At 37.2% G+C, this 13,154-nt stretch overlaps 1 protein-coding gene across 1 annotated transcript; it reads left to right on the top strand.

The window, feature by feature from the left end:
• The first annotated feature begins 599 nt into the window (after positions 1-599).
• On the top strand, positions 600-12,579 carry LOC149022842 (uncharacterized). The gene is made up of 2 exons (XM_089147713.1): positions 600-619; positions 11,985-12,579. Exons 1-2 carry the CDS (start codon positions 600-602, stop codon positions 12,577-12,579), a joined length of 615 nt encoding a protein of 204 aa, XP_089003839.1.
• The last annotated feature ends 575 nt before the right edge of the window (positions 12,580-13,154 follow it).

Here is a 13,154-nt window from a genome sequence, read left to right as displayed (position 1 = left end):
AATGTGAAAAGATGAATCTCTAGATTTCATGAATATACGGTAATAACTCTGACATTCATGAATCTAGAGATTTGAAATCTCTAGATTTATGTAACCAAAAATATTCATCCATTTATTGACACTTTCAATAAATTAACAAAAATTCCAACCCAAAGAGTATATTGGCATGTCAAATAAGAATATTTATTCACCTATCTTTTCATCAAAACCATTCGAAGGACAATCACCAACTTCGAAAGAACCCATTAGATCTCAAAGCTTCCCAATATTGCATTTAGCCATGAATTTCTTGTCGCTCATCACTGTCCTAGCCTTCACATTCACCTTGTTTGAGCCAAATTTTGTGCTAGGAAAATATACAGTCTATCTTATAAATGACATTGATGGATTTGAGTTGCTTGCTCACTGCAGTTCCATACATGATGATTTTGGTCCCAAAAAACTTCTTCCCCACCATGAATTTAATTGGACTTTTGGTCTCAGCTACCTTGAGAATACGATTTACTCATGTCAATTAGATTGCAAGTTTGGACACGGTAAGTTTGAGATCTTCAATAAGGAAAATGACTATATGAAATGTGGAGATTTTCTTGGCAGGAATGGGCATTGTTATCGGAAGGTAAGAAAGGATGGTATATATTACAGCAAGCACAGAGATGTAGGCTATTCGAAAAAGTATTCTTGGTAGTTTTCTACCAATGCTTCTTCTATATCATTATGAACTATTTACCATCAATAAATAAAGGTTTTTAAACTCCTAATTTACTCTTTAGTCTTTGAATAATGTTAGTTATATCTTTTATGTAATCGATTCAAATCCTTGAGAATGGGGCAAGAATGAGGCAACAACATAGATGAGGTGATAGATATCTGATTTGTTCAATAATTGATCAGCCCGTGGATTCTTGCAAAACAATGTCAGACGTGGATTTACTCGGCGGTCAGAAAGCTACATTCAAAGGCTAAATTAGCAAGAGCACCACCACAAAGCTTTAACGAGTTGTAGAGCTTAATTGAAAGGCAAGAATGGTGGGAAATGATTTAGTTACATTCTCTTTGCGTTGTGCTTTGGTTTATATAGGGTTTACCTCTTATTGTCCATCGTTGGTTGATTTACGAGTCCCATTTGTAGTCTTCCGATCGTAGGGTTTTGCTCCCTTAGTCTGGGTTAGTTACAGTTTCCATATAGGGCACGATTGGCTATCCTTAGTTTAACAAGATCATGTCTCCTTCTATAATTGTCTGGTTCCTTTATGCTTACATTACCTTCTAGGCTTAATTCTCGAACCGGTCTTGACTGAGACGATTGAACTGACCATGGTTCGACCTAGTTAGGAGTTATTTTTCTACTTATCAATATCCTATACCTTAAACCATTGTGTTAGCAAAATCTATTGATATCAGTCCAAAAACATTAATTTTTATTTTTGGTCAACTTCAGATGGGAAGAGAATGTGTGGAGGGACAGAGATTTGAACCAAATATCTCCTTGAACTTACTGCTTCCTTGGCCCAAAAGCATCAGTTTGATGGTAGGGGAAATTTTAATATCCAAAATAAATTTTAGTTGAAACCCAAAAGTATCGATCACATCATATCGTGTCGTTTTGGTGATACACATTAATAGAAAAAACAGGAAATCGGATTTGTACTTTATCTTCATTTACTGTTGCCTTCTACCACTTGAGACATGTTGAATGTGATTCTTTTAGAAACTCACCATCTTCTTCTTGTCTACTCTCCCATGTATTTGCTCTAACCACCCCTTCCCCCAATAATGGAATCACCTTAGTCCCTTTAGTTATACCAAGAATAACAAATCATTGGTGTAATACCCATGCTTAATACTTTACATTTAAATTAATGTGTATTTATGACTTATGGTGTAGCTCAATGGTTAAAAGAATTGATTATATATAGTAGGTCCAAGTTTCATATCTTCAATGTGTGGTGATAGTTATTAATTTTGGTCCTTATTATTAAAATACTTATATAAAAATAAAATAATTCAATCAATAATAAAACCTTTAATATGTCCACATTTCCTAGATAAAATAGAAAAGAGGGAAAACATGTCGTGGGGTAAAAAGAAAAGGGAGAAAAAGAAAACAAAAGAAGAAAGGAAAAATGAATTCTAGATCAATTAAAAAAAAAAAAAAAAAAATCTTTAACACTTTCAAGTCTCCTAGATAAAATAGAAAAGAGGAAAAGAAGTTGTGGGAGCAAATAGGAAAGGGAGGGGAAAAGAAAAAGAAAAAGAAAGAAGGAAAGAAAGAAAGAAGATAAGAAAAAGGAATCCTACATCAATGAGGAAAAGTAAAAAAAGAAAGATTATAAAATTTTTTAATACTAATCTCGAGGGGTGGCCTGATTGGCAAAAGATGAACGCTTTCACATAGGAGGTCAAAATTCGAGTTTGCTCGGGGCTAGGTGTCACACCCCACCGCCAGTATCAGTCCTGACTTATAACCCGTGGGTCAGATCCACAGTCACAAGATCCACGGTTTACCCATCGATGATAATAAATACATGAAATAAATAATCAAGAACAAGAATAATCCAAATAATTAAATAAAAGGAATTACATAAGTCCAATGTCTCAAAAAGGAATAATCAAATAAAAGAATTAAGTAATTGTGTTCAAAAATGGAGTTTCAGTGGAAACAAATAAATATTAAATTTGGTTGTTTCTCTGTTCTCTTTCATAGGCGGCGGTCTTTTCTTCTAGCTTCTCAATGAAAGGGGTCATCTAACATTCCTTCATTGACTTCTCGAAATGACGAGCTACCTAAATACTCATACCATCAATGGGTGTTGTAAGCACATCCAGACACCTGCAGGTGGCTTCGAGGTGTATGATGAGCACATTTATGTGTGAAATCTTAGGGCATAAATCATGCATTTTACTCACTTAGAGTGGAGCTACCTTGGGTTTTATGTTGTTTTTGTAGATTTTACGACTTTTTCAAGATTTAAACAAACATTTGGAGTTTTGGATATGAAACATGCAATTTTACACATCAAGAGGTTTGTTCAACTTCTCAAGTGCGAAAATGGGCCTGACCTGTAGCATGATGGGCTAGAGATGTTATTATGGGCAACTCCAAAATATTTTAGAAATAAAGAAGCAAATTTTGATCTATGGCTGAGATTAGAAATTATCAATCAAATCTATAGAGGTATTATTGAGAGAGTCCTAATGGAGAAAAGAGTCCTTGCATACTTCAATATCTTATTTCCTATTTGGGATTTGATCAAAGAAAGAAAAAGAGGAAAAATAATTATATTCAAAGAAGGAAGAGGGAAAAATCCCGTTTTTGAGTGTCTCTGTCCAGTTTCAATCAAGCCTTCATCAAATGGTCATCCGGTGTCCGATCGAGCTGCTTTTTGGAGAAGACCTTCATGACTTCTTGATCCTCAAATCCAATGGTGGAATTGTGCATTCGATCTCTCTAAGTCAATCAGATTAGTACACCAAAACCCTTATTGGTTGAGTCAGATAGGAACTCTGAGTTTTATTCAAACTTTGTCAAGAATCATATCCCATGTAAGCTTTATAAAAGGAGAGCATACTCCAGCAAGGGAGAACGTTTTTAGAGCTTAGGAGGAGCACATTTTCTTTTCTCTTTGGTTTGTTTAGGCTTTCTTTAGTTTTCTTTGATTGTTTTTGTGAGATTTTAATTTCTAGATTGAATGTTTATATTTAATTTTTCTATGTAATGCAATTTCAAGTTCAAGTTCAAGTTTGAGGATTCGTTTTTCTCTGGGTCTAGCAATTGCAGATCCAGATCATTATAGATCTGGTTGTTAGGGTTGGTTGAGATTCGAATCGTTATTTCAAATTTTTTTTTTATTATTTGAAGTTCAAAGATGCAAGTAAGTAACCTTCTTCAATAATCTTCTCTCCCCCCTCTATTCCCGCTTCTATCTACCCCTCCATATTCTTAATCTAGGATTTACTTTCAGCATTTATTTATTGTTCTCCCTTCCCCCTGGGTCCTTGATCAAAGATGCTTACAGTCGTGCATCTCTTTGGTTAAGGTTTCCCTTTTCCTTTAATTGCTTTGTTATTTTCATTGTAATTTATTTTCTCACATTTATTTATTGTTCTCCCTTCCCCCTGGGTCCTGATCAAAGATGCCTATAGTTGTGCCTCTCTTTGGTTAAGGTTTCCATTTTCCTTTTATTGCTTTGTTATTTACTTTTTGCAATTTATTTTTCTCGCATTTATTTATTATTCTCCCTTCCTCCTAAGTCCTTGATCAAAGATGCCTACAGTCGTGCCTTTCTTTGGTTAAGATTTCTTTTTCCTTTTATTGCTTTGTTATTTCCTTTCTGCATTTTTTTCTGCCTTTTATTTATGTGTTGGTTATATTTGTATTATCTTTAGTCTCACTTTGATCACATTAGATGTATGGATTATGACCGCTCGTTTAGTTTAATTAATTAGTTAACAAATTTGAATCATTGCACTTTCGCATTATCAGTATACATTGCCACTTTCCACTGGTGCCCCCAAAGTTTCTTCATAGGAGTTATCCCAATCTTGCAGAAGTTCTCTCAATTTGAAATCACCATCTGTTTTTTAACAATAATCCACAAAAAGAATGAATTTTGACGAACTCAATAAGAAAACATATCTCATATACATGTCAACATCATATCATGGTAAGAAATAGATGTAAAGGATGATATGCATAAGTATGGAATGCATCTTGTAACTAACTATGCAAGTCTCTAATATGGTAGACATGTTTTAAGCTATAACACTAACCCTTCTTTGGGTACGTCTAGTCACTCTGATCCCTCACAGATTAGTTACCTCTATTGAGATCTAGGGCAAGGGGTAGTGTCCTCGTCAACAACAATGGTTGGGGTTTAGGTTCACACTCTCTCGCCACAAACATTGGCATGAGTACTGGTGCATGTTGGGGATTCTAATCCGATGCAAGGTCATACAATGATATACTACATGTAGTTCAAATACTTCCCCTATGGCACCAACCAACTTGGTTCAGTATCCTTCTCTACCAAGGAATGAGAATCCTCACGGACTAGCTACCTCTATTGGACTCCATTTCCGAATTCTATGGTCATCCACATATTGTTGGGGCGAATGCTCTCATGTCCTCTCACGACTCCCAGCCTCTTATTGGAGCCCATGAGCCCAACTCTAACATATGCAACCCTACTAATGTATGATCAACAATGGACTACTAAGTCTCCGCATGGACTGACTACCACTGTAGGATGAAATAGAGTCATGTCACTGCTATCACGTGTCATTCGGTTTCAATACCCCTATCGAAAGGGTAGAAGCATGTGTGGATACCTAGCCATGCAATCTAGACCTCTTACGTATGTCATCCAGCAACCATGATAGTGTTGGGGGCATCAGGAAACAGTGTCCCATACCACAACCCCTAATATCTCCAGCAATGGATACCAAATAGGGATACCCTCAATCATAGTCACAATACATAATCACTTGTTATCACAAAATCAATCATTCAACATCATATAGTAATAGAAGTACATTCAATCATTATTCACAATATATAACTAACCATAAATCATTTAAACACACTGTTACAACAAGTTACAAGAATATCATTGCATTCAAAGTTATAGCAACTCATCATAGCTAGATCATGTCAATGCATTTATGTAGGAATGTAACCTTACTTGTCAAAGTTAAAGAGACTTTAAAGTGTAGTTAAACCTCACACACAACAAGTCCAGAGAGCTTCAGTGATCACCTATAATAGGGTTACAAAGTTATATTAAGAACAAAAGTCAAAACAAAGTAACCATCAAACTGACAAAGCTTCTGTGACCCAGCCGGTCGCTTATGGTAGTTGGTTGGGCCAATCAACCGCCCCTCTTCCAGACAAAATCTCAAGTCCAAAATTGCAACTTTTGATCACCCATCTTCGATCCGATTTTGCGATGATCTAAATCTGAATTTCATTCTTAACATGATTAAAAGTCAGACACAAATAAAAATCCACGAAGACAAAAGGTTTAGAAGAATCACATCATCATTACAACGCTTGATTCGGATATAAGGATCCATTTTCGGGTAATGATCTAATCGAGATCATTGATGGAAGGATGTTAACCATTACAATTCACCATCCATAGAATTATGGGAGAAAGACAACACACTACTAGAGAGGAGAAGTAGTAAGAAGCAGTGTGAGATCATTTCACCTCCAATTGATTTACAAACGGATCAGGGATCAAAGCTTCTCCGTGAATCAATCGTTCTTCACCTTTAGACATGTGCTCTCTGCCTCCTAACCGTCCACAACAACCTCCACAAATATAATAATACGAAAATAAGTCATGGTTGGTTATTTATAGAGGGCTAGAGAAAAATAGGGTTAATTCCTGTAAGTAGACCTAGTCGGTCGCTTAGGGCTGTTGGTTGGGCCAATCAACCGCCTTAAGCAACTGTCCCTTAGTACTTTTCAGTACTTGGGTGCTTTTCTCATCCGGTTGATCTCCAACACTAACCTTACCCTAGCCAACATGTGGGGGTGTTCTTACCTTGATCTCGGACATTTTCAAACTCAACTTAACTCCGTTAGTGATCCTCTTTCCTAGTCCATCAAGGTTTCTACGGGCTCTCCTTCGGGTTCACAATGTGGTAAGTTCTTCATCAGTGGAGTCCAAATCCATGGGCTCAGGATATGGATCATTGACTTCAATCAAGATAGTCCACAGCTTATTCTGGCTGGATCTTCAGGTACTCTGACTTGCAATACAGATTATGGGTTAGAATTACGGGGGTTGTTACACCAGGGGTGAAGTCCCACCTATATTAATTATATAAAGTTCCACTAAGAAAGAATGTAGTTGAGGTGCACGTAAGCGGGTCTAGTTCAATCTTGAACGATGTCAGGCCAGGTTGATCCTGGGCTTTAATCGGGGACCTCAATCGTAATCGGACTTCCAATTGAGCTTGGTTGGGCTACCAACCATATTTAATTGGGTTGTTAGAGAAAATTTCTTACGTTGTAGTATTCTCTAAGTTTCTTTTCAAGATTGATTTCTTGTAACTATTGTAAGATTTTTCAATGAATCTAAAATTTTGGATTTCTCCATAAGTATAGTTGCTATTAGTTTGAACTTCTAGTAGTTTTAAAATCACAAGTTTCTAATCAAAACTTGAAGTTCTATTACAACAAATATCTAACTTTTCATATTTCCATTTAATTTCCAAATTCTGATAATGTTCACTCCCTTAGTTTCCAAATAAGACCATATGTGCTGAATAGTGTCATCGACTGTTAGCCATGATTCTTTAAAAAGCTCAATAATATGATACATTTCCAATCACCAAATACCATATATCTTGTTAGTGTAAAATAATGGAAACTTGTGGAGGCTTGGGTCTGACTCTCAATAAACAAATTATAATTTTTCATTGAAGTATGGTCGCTCCTCTAATCGGACCAATCGGCCAGGCTGACCGAGATAAATAGAGAAATCTGGTCTGATCTATTTGTAATCGGTCTGATTTCTAGACTGTCCTGTTTACTAATAGGTCTGGTAAAGGTTGATTTTTACTAGACCGGTTCAGCTCAGTTTTACAGGTTTGGCCTAAGATTGACATCCCTAACCCTAAAGCAGAACATACCGAGGAAAGAGATAAGCTTAGAGAGAGTCGGAACTCGAGATAAGGGGAGAGAATAAGAAAAAACTAAGTAAAGGGGAAGGAGGGAGAATCTATTGGTATGTTCTGCTTTTCCTTTTTTTTTTTTTGAATCTTTATTTTGAAACCCTAATATTCTGAACCTCATTTGTTGAATTCTTCTATCAATGGAATAAACCTAAACACGCTAATGTGTTGGATAACTCTAATTGGACTTTGATGTGATCATGTCTAAATACATGTTTTGGAGTCTGAGTTCTACTAAAAATGGACGGTACCTACCAATGAATAATCCTGCTTGTGGGCAACGAAATAGAGCTTAACCGGGTTTGTTGGGTTTGGACCTAAATGTCTTCAAGTATAACTAGTGTTTGACCTCTGGGTATCTAAAGTGTGAGAGATGCTAAGGTCATCGTAATGTGTTGCATGTAGTACTATACCAACATTCACTTAGAAATTGTTTGTTAGGATGAGGATTTTTTTTGGGGGTGGGGGGTGGGGAGGAGGGAGAGTTGTTATATTTTTGGCTACCCTTGACTCAATTCTCTCTCTATAAAAACCCCCTCCCCGGAGAAGAGCAGAGGGTCTGAAAGAGAGTATGTCCTAGATTCCAGAATAAATTGATCACACAATATAATGGACCATGTTGTTTTGTCTTATCAATTGCTTGTATAATTATACCTATTGATGGTTCAGTCAGTGCATGTAGTAATATAATGTGTTAGAGATTTGCATTACATTTGCATCTTCCCCTCACTAAGCTTGTCTTAGGAAGCTTTCCTTGTCACACCCAACCAGCTGGTATCGGTCCCGCTTGACAACCCGTGGGTGCGATCCACAGCCACAAGATCCATGGTTTAGCCATCAGTAATAATAAATGCACACAATACCAATCAAGAGCAAAGAACAATTCAATAATTAAATATAAGGAATCCAAGTGTCCAAATCCAATAAATAGGAAATGAATATAATTCAAAGAATGAATAGAAAAGATGTGTCAAAAAGGGTCTTTCTGTGGAAGTAGAGAGAATATCAAAGTCTAATTATTATTTGGGTCCTTCTCGGGGCTAGTACTTTTCTCTTCTAATCTCACGATAAAAGGAGTCATGAAACCCTCTCTCATCGATCTATCCAGATAGCAAACCACTTGGATCCTCATGCCTCAATAGGTGCTATAAGTGCATTTCATGTACTGCGCAGGAGGCTTTGTGTTGTGCAGCACCACTTCCCATTGATGTCTCCATAGTCTCTTCATTTGGGTTCTCCCAAACATATGAAACTTTCCCGCATTTGAATAAAATAGAAATAACCCACAAAAAGGATAAGTTCTGACGAAGTCAGTAAGGCAACAATCCCATATACATATCAACATCATAAACATGACAATAATTATAATTAAAATATGATATGCAATAGTATCATTACATCTAGCAGCCACCCATGCAATTCTCTAATAAGGCATACATGCTTTAAGATATAACACTAGCCTTCCTCTAGATAGGGCTCGTCACTCTAATCCGTCATAGACTGGCTACCTCTGTTGGGATCCTTAGCATAGGGGTATAGTCCTCGTCGATCAACCATGGTTGGGATTTAGGTCCACATTCTCTCATCATAACCATTGGCATGAGTCTGCTGCATGTCATGGATTTTAACCCAATGCAAAGTACTACGGTAACATACTACATATGGTCCAGATACCTCCCCTATGGCACCAACCAACTCGGTATCCTTCTCCGCTTAGGAATGATAATCCTCAGGGACTGATTACTTTTGTTGGACTCCATTCCCTAACCTTATGGTCATCCAAATATTATTGGGGCGGATGCTCTCATGTCCCCTTATGACTCCCAAGTCACTTATTGGACATCCATGAGCCCAACCCAACCATTGCATGATAAACAGTGGACCATTGAATCTTTGCACGGATTGGCTATAGCTGTAGGATGAAATAAAGTTACATCACCGTTATCAATGGTCATTCGGCTTCAATATCCCTGCTGAAAGGGTAGTAGTATGTAAGGGTATCTAACCATGAAATCTAGACCCCTTAGGTATGTAATTCAGCAACCATGATAGTGCTAGGGGCATCAAAGAATAGTGTCCCATACCACAATCCCTGAAATCCCAAGCTAGGAATACCCAACATAGATACACTCAATCATAGTTGCTTCAAGACATCATTCCATTTCAAATAATGAATCAAGTACATCTAATCATCATCCACAACATGTTATTATCAAGTAATCAATTTAAATTATTATAACAGCAAGTTATAAGACTACTTACACATTCAAAGTAATAGACAATTTATCACATTACAAGTCAATTCATCTATAAGTGTGTAACCTTACATGTCTAAGTGGAAAGACTATTGAGAAAAATGTTTAACCACACAATTAAGCTCCCCAAGAGACCTCAGAGATCACCTAGACTAGGGTTAAGAAGTTTCATTAAAGTCTGAAATCAAAACAGAGCAAAAAGCACATTGATATGGCCACTGTGACCTAGCCAGTTTCTTAGGGTGGTTGGTTGGGCCAATCGACAGCCTTGATTGACTACCCCCTTTTGTGGCAGAATCCCAAGTCCGAAAAAGACTTTTGATCAGCCATCCTTGATCTATTTATGGGATGATTCAATCATCACATTCCAGATAAAAGAAGAGGAAGATTTAGAGTCCACTTCGTCTCATTCGACAAATTCAACCCTTGATTCGGATATAGAAATCCATCTTCGGGCGTGATCTAGTTGCGATCATCGATGAGAAAGATTCTAAACACTCCAATTCATCATCTATAGAATCTTAGAGGAAGGAACAACACTCTAAAGAAAAAAACCAAGTAAGAAGAGAGTGTGTTTAACTAACCTCCAAACGATTCGCAAGTCCAAATGAAATCCAAGCCTTATCCATGATTCAAGAGTTCTTCACCACCAACCACGTGTACTCTGTCTCCCAACTATCCACAACAACCTCTGTGAATAAAATAATACAAAATTAGGTCGTGGATGACTATTTATAGAGGCTCGGGGGCAAAACAGGGTTTAAAACCCACAAAAGATTGACCGATTGCTTGGGGCGGTTGGTTGGGTTAATCAACCACCTTAAGCAACCACCCCTATTACTTTTTAGTCCTTGGGTGCTTTGCTCATCCGGTTGATCCTCGACACCAATCTAACTTAATTCAACACGTTGGGGGGGGGGGTCCTTACTTTGATCTCAGACATCTTCAAAGTCGACTTGACTTAGGCTTGATATCCATCTGCCCGGTCCATTAGGGTTTCCACTGGATCTCCTTCGGGTTCCCAGTATGGCAGTTTCTTCATCAGTAGAATCCAAATCCATGGGCTTAGGTTATGGATCATGGGCTTCAATCTCAGGCTGAAACTTCAGGTACTCGAACCTACAATATGGATCTCGGGTTAGAATTACTGGGGTTATTACATGCCCAGTTGCCCCCTTAGGTGAATGTCCACTTTAGATTGTTATTCCCTTCACAAATTTATATTGACTTGCAATCCGCTGGACTGATTTTTCAATCAATCGACTGAACCTCAACTTCTCAAAATATATAATCACTGCCTCTGGTTAACTATTAGCACAAAAATATATAATAGTTAGGCTCATGAGCTAGCAACAATATAGTGAATGATGCATCATTTAATATAACATGAATATTCAAGCCATATTGCGTGTATAAACTATTCTTCGAAACACCTCCATCAGTACTTCAGCTAGAAGTCTTTGTTGTATTGTTCACAATAACATACGTCATCCATTCTTACCCTCCTATAGTCTCTTTAGTCATCAGTGTGATTTCCACACTAAAATTTATCTGTATGGCACTGAAGATCTCAAAACTACCAAGCTTATAATTTTCCCCAGTTCTTATCATATTTTTATTATCTGTTTTTTGCAAATGTATTTTGTATATTTTGCCTTCCTCATTTGTTGTATATTCTATTTTACATCTTTATTGTAATCATAAATTGATAGGATTAGTTTAGGAAAGATAATATCACGTGATAAGCAATAATCTAGTGGTAGCTCCTTCAAATCAGGAAAATCGAAATCCGAATATTCAAAATTCAACACTAACCAATTATGCCTTAGAGCGGAGTCAGGAAGGAAGGAAAACAAATATATTAAGGGACTATGGGAAGCCACCGGATCATTGCCAAGAACCATGCTTGAAGGATTAGAGGATGGATGATTTATGTGAAAAGAGCAGTGGAGATAATTCCGCTATTAGGGAAGAGATGATGATAGATGGGGAGATCCCCCGAAATAATTGATTTTTAATGATAGTTTTCTGCTGGAATTGTAGAGAAGCAGGGAGTAAAGCCTTCACCTCTGCTCTTAAGCATTACAGAAGTACTTATAATCCAGATTGCATAGTAATTATGGAGCCCCGAATAAGTGGTGAAATAGCAGAAAAAGTTATACAGAAAATGAAAGGTGTTGCTAGTTATCGGAGTGATGCAATAGGTCTAGCAGGGGGAATTCGGTGCATTTTTTTAAACAGTGAATTGAAGGTGAAGTTACTTTGTGAACACCCCCAATTCCTTTTGTTCGAAATTATGGATAAACATAATATTCCTTGGATTTTTGCTGCTGTATATGCTAGTCCACAGGAAGGCAATAGACGATTTTATTGGGAAGAATTGGCAACTGCAGTTGATCAGTTTAAACTACCATGGCTTTTAGCTGGAGATTTGAATGATGTCCTAGATGAATCAAAGGTAAAGGGAGGAGCAGCAGTTCAGATTAAAAGATGTGAGAACTTCAGCAAATATATTAACAGGTGTAATCTTATTGATATGGGAGTAGTGGGACCAAAATTCACGTGGCGTGGATCTAAATGGGAGGGTTACAAGAGAACGTACAGAAGACTCGATAGAGGTATGTGCAATGCTGATTGAAGAGTACTTTATCCTGATGGTGTAGTTCGGGTTGTGCCTAGAATTAAATCTGATCACCACCTACTAGTCATTGATTTGCAACCTATAGTTCAAAAAGGAAAAAGAAAGTGTTTCGGTTTGAAGCTATGTGGATGACTCATAGAGATTTTCCTAAAGTAATTGCAGATGGATGGGAAAGCAATAAAGAGATTCCGGAAGCCCTTCACTTTTTACAGAATCATTTGGTTACTTGGAACTATAATAATTTTGGGAGTATTAATGTGGCAAAAAAAAGACTGCATGCTCGGCTATGGGGTATTCAGAAATGACTAGCAGATGAATTACTTAACCCTTTCCTCAAGAAACTTGAAAAAGAACTGCGAGCTGAATTGGAAAAACTTCTTGATAGAGAGGAGATTATGTGGGCACAAAAATCTAGAAAAATGTGGATGTTACATGGGGACAGAAACACAAAATATTTTCACACTTCAACCATCATCAGAAGACGGCGGAATAATATTGAAGAACTAAAATCTGATGAAGGTGAATGGATTTGCGATCCAGCTGAGCTACAGGCACATGTCACTGGATTTTAT

Source organism: Hakea prostrata, chromosome 3 (genome assembly GCF_041222555.1).
Source record: "Hakea prostrata isolate BN-2017 chromosome 3, UWA_Hpros_2, whole genome shotgun sequence".
Taxonomy (NCBI): domain Eukaryota; kingdom Viridiplantae; phylum Streptophyta; class Magnoliopsida; order Proteales; family Proteaceae; genus Hakea; species Hakea prostrata.
Note: the sequence above shows the minus strand (reverse complement) of the source record. Positions and strands in the feature narration are given on the sequence as shown.

Coding starts and splice junctions, on each gene's coding strand:
- LOC149022842 (XM_089147713.1), top strand. CDS start 600: ATGGGCATTGTTATCGGAAG. Junction 620..11,984: donor ATGGGCATTGTTATCGGAAG/GTAAGAAAGGAT, acceptor CTGGAATTGTAG/AGAAGCAGGGAGTAAAGCCT.